Raw genomic sequence first — 5,479 nt, 5'->3', positions numbered from 1 at the left:
ATGGCTATGACGATTTTGGCTGTGTATAAATAACTCTTGATTTGGAGTGATAATGACGGAGAACTTGGGACATCTCTTAAGAATGATCTCCTAAATATTACACATGCTTTTGATGGTAAATAATATACAAATAATTATAGATAAATACGCGTGGATAATGCTCTTTGTGTATTATTGATCTATGAATGACGAAAGTAATAACCGACGAACATATTGAGATGAAGATTGGGCAACTTGAAATATAAAAGATTGCTTACTAGTAGTACTTCTTCAAATGTTCTATGTTCCATGGTAAAGGCAGTTTTAGGCCGTCTAAAGATTTTAAGTAGTAGGAGCCTTCTCTAGAGTGACTGATTACTTTGTAGGGGCCTTCCTAGGCTGGTCCCAGTTTTCCTTGGGATGGATCCTTTGTTGCCTATGACGTTTTCCTAAGGACGAGGTCTCCTATGTTGAACATTCTTACCTTGACCTTTCTGTGTAGTATCTGGCCATTGCTTCCTTGTGTTTGGCCATTTGCTTCATGGCCTCCTCCCTGACTTCATCAATCAAATCTAAGTTGCTGTTAAGCTCTTGTTGGTTCTTCTAACCTTCATAAGTCTTGACTCGGAGGCTCGTCAGTCCCACTTCCACTTGTATGATGACCTCAGTAACAAATGTCAGTTTGAATGACGTTTCTCCTGTTGGAACTCTTGTGGTCATCCTGTATGCCCAAAGGACATTTGGTAGTTCTTCAGACCATGCCCCCTTTGCACCTTCAAGCCGAGTTTTGATAATTTTGAGCAAGCTTCTGTTCGTCACTTCTATCTGACTATTAGCTTGAGTATGTCTTGGAGAAGAGTAGTGATTCTTGATTCCTAAGTCTTGGAAAAATTTTTGAAACTTGGGATTGTCAAACTGTTTTCCATTGTTTGATATTATGACGTGTGGGACTCCAAACCTACAGATGTTGTTTTTCCACACAAAGCTGGTGATTTTAGCCTCTGTTATCGTTGCTACCAGTTCTGCTTCTACTCATTTTGTGAAGTAATCAACTGCAACAATCAGAAATTTGAGTTGCTCCTTCCTTAAAGGGAATGGGCCCATAATGTCAATACCCCATTGGGTGAAGGGCCATGGCGAAGATATGGGTGTCATCGTCTCTCATGTTCTCGTCTGGACATTTGCAAAGTGTTGACACTTATTGCATGCTCTAACGAGGTCGTGTGCGTCCTTCTGTAAAGTCGGCCAATAGTATCCTGCTCTGAGTGTCTTTCCTATTAAAGACCTTGCTTCGGCATGATTTCCATAACATGTATCTCGCGGAGCACATAATTTACTTCTTTTGAGTTAGCACATCTTAAGTATGGGAGTGAATAACCTCGTCTGTACAGTATATCATCAATAATGATGAAGCAGGCTACTCTGACTTATATCTTCCTTGCCTCCGTTTTATCTTCTGTGAGCGATCCTTCTTTCAAATAACGGGCGATGGGAGTCATCCATTTGTCTTGCTCTTTTATCTTCAGAACTTGCTCACCTTCTATGCTTGGTTGCCCCCTGATCTCTATATAGAGCTCGAAGGGCACATTGTAGTCGTTCGACGAGGCCAATCTGGCTGGGAAGTCAGCTTCTGCATTTTTGGCCCGAAGGATTTGCACAAAGTCTAGGCTGTCAAATGCTGCAAGAGTTGTTGGACGAGCTTCAGGTACTTCTGCATTCTTTCTTCATTGGCTTTATAATCTCCTTTGCCTGTCCAATTATGAGCTGAGAATCAGCTTGGATGATAAGATTCTTTGCTCCGAGAGCTTTTTCTAGACTTAATCCTGTTAGCAATGCTTCATACTTAGCCTCATTATTCGTTGCAGAGAATTGCAGTCTAACTGCATACTTCAATGTTTCTTTTTCTAGAGATATGAGCACTACTCTCGCTCCTCCTACTTTCTTTGTGGCAGGCCCATCGATTTGGACTGTCCATGTTTCCATAGGGAGTTCTTCTTCCTTGTAAGGGTAGGTGAATTCTGCAATGAAGTCCGCCAGTACTTGGGCTTTGATTGCTACTCGAGGCTGATATTTGATGTCTAATTGGCTCAGTTCGATTGCCCATTGGATGAGTCGTCCTGCTGCATCTATCTTGTTCATCGTTTTTCTTATTGGTTAGTCTGTCATGACGACAATGGAGTGTGCTTGGAAGTAAGGACGGAGCTTCTTGGAGGCGACCACCAATGCGAAATCTATCTTTTCCATCCTTCGGCAATTTGCCTCTGCTCCCTGGAATGCCTGGCTGGTATAGTAGACCAGCTTCTGGACATTTTCTTCTTCTCTGATCAATGCCAAACTTACTACAGTGTTAGACACTGCTAAGTAGATGTACAGTTCTTCTCCTATCACGAAGGGACTTAGCAATGGTGGCTTCATTAGATACTTTTTTAATTTTGCAAGGGCTTCTTCACATTCGCCAGTCCATTGAAAGGCCTTTTTCAAGACCTTGAAAAATGGTATGCACTTATCTGTTTCCCTAGAGACAAATCTGTTTAGAGCTGCAACCTTTCTTGTCAAGCTCTGAACCTCTTTCACCGTTTTTGGTGATTTGAGCTCAATTATTGCCTTTACTTTGTCTGGATTTACCTCTATGCCTCGTTGAGACACCATGAATCCCAAGAATTTCCCTGAAGCAATACCAAAAACACACTTTGCAAGGTTTAATTTCATATTGTACTTACGTAATGTGCAAAAGGTTTCTTTCAGATCGTCTAAGTGGTTGGCTTCGTCCTTGCTTTTCACCAGCATATCATCTACATATTCTTCCACATTCCTTCCAATTTGGTGAGAGAACATGCGGTTCACCAATCTTTGGTATGTGACTCCTGCGTTCCTCAATCCAAAGGGCATAACTTTGTAGCAGTACAACCCGTGGCTAGTGAGGAACGAGGTTTTCTCTTAATCTTCTTTGTCCATGAGGATTTGGCTGTATCCTAAAAATGCGTCTATGAAACTTAAGAGCTTGTGTCCAGTGGTTGAGTCTACTAGTTGATCAATTCTTGGCAAAGGGAAATCAACGCACATTCTCCATTTTCCATTGCTCCATTGGGGTAGGCCTTGTTCAGGTCTGTGAAATCAACGCACATTCTCCATTTGCTATTGCTCTTTTTCACCATTACCACGTTTTCTAGCCAATCTAGGTAAAAGACTTCCCTAATGAAACCAGTTTCTAGTAGCTTCTCTACTTCTTCAATTACTGCTTTATTACGCTCTGGTGCAAATATTCTCCGCTTCTGCTGAACAAGTTTGCATTCTGGGTTGACGTTGAGACGATGGTGTATGATCTTCCTATCAATTTCGGGCACATCCTCGTGTTTCCAGGAAAAAACGTCTTGGTTTGCCCTCAAGAAGGAAACCATCTTCTCTTTATCCAGAGTTGGGAGTGCTGATCCTATCTTCAATACCCTCGTTGAATCTCCTAGGACAATCTCAACCTCCTGTGGTGTTTCTGACAGTTCGGGGATGGGCTCTGGTTCATTGATCACCCATATGTGGTTTTCCCCAAATGCTAAGGTAGCTTGGTAGCACTCTCTTGCTAGAACTTGATCTCCTATGATTTCTTCTATCCCATGGGCTATTGAAAATTTCACATTCAAGAAATATGTTGATGTTGTTGCTCTCAGCCTATTAAGTGCAGGTTTTCCTAACATGATGTTGTATGTTGAAGGGCAGTCAACTATGAGGAAATCAATTTCCTTGGTGACCTATGCTGGGTAAGTGCCTGCAATCACGATCAGAGTGACAATGCCATCCCCCCTGAAGCTCACCATAGGAGAGGTGAAAGGCCTTCTATTTTTCTTGTCCATTTTCATCTGCTGGAACGCAGGTAAATAGATGATATCTGCCGAGCTCCCATTGTCAATAAGTACCCGATGGATATTGAATTCTTTTACTCTGAGTATGATTACCAGCAGATCGTCATGGGGTTGTCTAATGTCGCGACCGTCTCTCTCTAAGAAAATGACATCAGGTTTGTCATTCCTTGGCATCTTCACTGGAGGAAGCCGTGAATTAACACTATCTATCTCTCTCCCATAGGCTTTTTTTAGGGACTTCAGCGTTCCGCCCGCCATTAATCCTCCTAAAATCATCTTTATCTCCCCTGCAAGAGATTTGCTATCTCCTGCTTCTCGATTTCTGTCTTTATCGTCCTTCAGTTGGTATCTGTAGGGCTCCATTTTCTTGACATATTTCTGTAGCTTCCCTTCCCGGATCAAAGTTTCCACCTGGTCTTTCAAATGTCTGCACTTGTCAGTGTGATGCCCGTGGTCCTGGCGGAACCTACGATACTTGTTCTTATCTCCTCTCTGATGGAGTATTGATTGGCTTAGGCAACTGTAGGGAAGGATCGTCCTTTATCTGCATCAGGACTTGCTTAATTGGCATTATTAGAGGAGTAAAGTTAGTGAACCTTGACTTCCTATCTTGAAGCTCCTTCTTTTTCCCTATAGTCTGCCCAACACTTTATGTCTCCTTCTTCTTATCGTGGTTGTTGTTGGTTCCTTCATCTCTCTTCCTTTTTCCTTTCAATTCTTTTGCAAGCACCACGTCTTCTGTGTTCATGTACTTCTTATCTTTTCGGAGTAATTCTGCCACTGTTTTTTGTGGGCTTTTGGTGATGGAGAAGAAAAAATCCTTAGGTAGCAACCCTGCTTGGAAGGTCGTTAAGATGACTTGAGCTTCAGCTTCGTCTACCTGCAACAGCTTCTTATTGAACCGGGTTACATACTGCCTTAGTGATTCTCCTTCTGCCTGTTGAACATTGAGAAGATGACCAGTTGGTTTCTTATGTCTCTGCCCCTCAATGAAATGATGAACAAAACTCTTGCTGAGTTGTTCAAAATCTGCAATAGTTCCTAGAGGTATCTTGCTAAACCATACCCTGGCTGCTCCTTTTAGTGTTGTTGGGAATGCCCTGCACATCACCTTGTCTAGGGTCATCTGCAACTGCATCAATGTTTTAAACAATTCAATGTGATCCAAGGGATCCTTGGAACCGTCATTTGACGAAATTTTGGTGGGAAGGGACAATTCAGAACTTTAGTGGTGAATGGGGAGACTGTCCTTCGAATCATCCCATCTAAATTCTCCCCAGTTTTGTCCTTCATGGCGCTTTTTAATTCGTTCATCTCCTTTCTCATGTTGCGAAGCTCATTCTCCATCTTGGAGGAATCTTCGTTGAAGGTCCTATCTCACCTATTTGCTTGGGAATTTGATTCTTCCTCATTTTGGTTTTCACTTGTTTGCCGACGTTCTACATTTTGGGACTCCATTTTCTATCGCAGCTCTTCATTCTAGCAAGTCAGCTCTTCCACATTAGCCAAGAGGGCTTGGATTTGTTGCTGTTGCAGAGCTTCTAGCTGTTGTACGATTTCTGTTTCCATCTCGTACTTCGAGGAACTCTTTTTTCATTGGGAAAGATGGCTTGAATGATTAATGTTTCCCACAAATGGCGCTAAAT

General features: G+C 42.2%; 1 protein-coding gene across 1 annotated transcript; it reads right to left on the bottom strand.

Annotated features, from left to right (window-relative positions):
• Positions 1 to 2,133: 2,133 nt before the first annotated feature.
• On the bottom strand, positions 2,134 to 3,668 carry LOC142634839 (uncharacterized). Its single transcript, XM_075809093.1, has 2 exons — positions 3,041 to 3,668; positions 2,134 to 2,612 (listed from the first exon to the last, which is right to left on the bottom strand). Exons 1-2 carry the CDS (start codon positions 3,666 to 3,668, stop codon positions 2,134 to 2,136), a joined length of 1,107 nt encoding a protein of 368 aa, XP_075665208.1.
• Positions 3,669 to 5,479: the final 1,811 nt, after the last annotated feature.

The sequence above is a fragment of the Castanea sativa genome, chromosome 1 (assembly GCF_040712315.1).
Source record: "Castanea sativa cultivar Marrone di Chiusa Pesio chromosome 1, ASM4071231v1".
Taxonomy (NCBI): domain Eukaryota; kingdom Viridiplantae; phylum Streptophyta; class Magnoliopsida; order Fagales; family Fagaceae; genus Castanea; species Castanea sativa.
The sequence above is the reverse complement of the archived record's forward strand: the minus strand, read 5'-3'. Positions and strand labels throughout refer to the sequence as shown.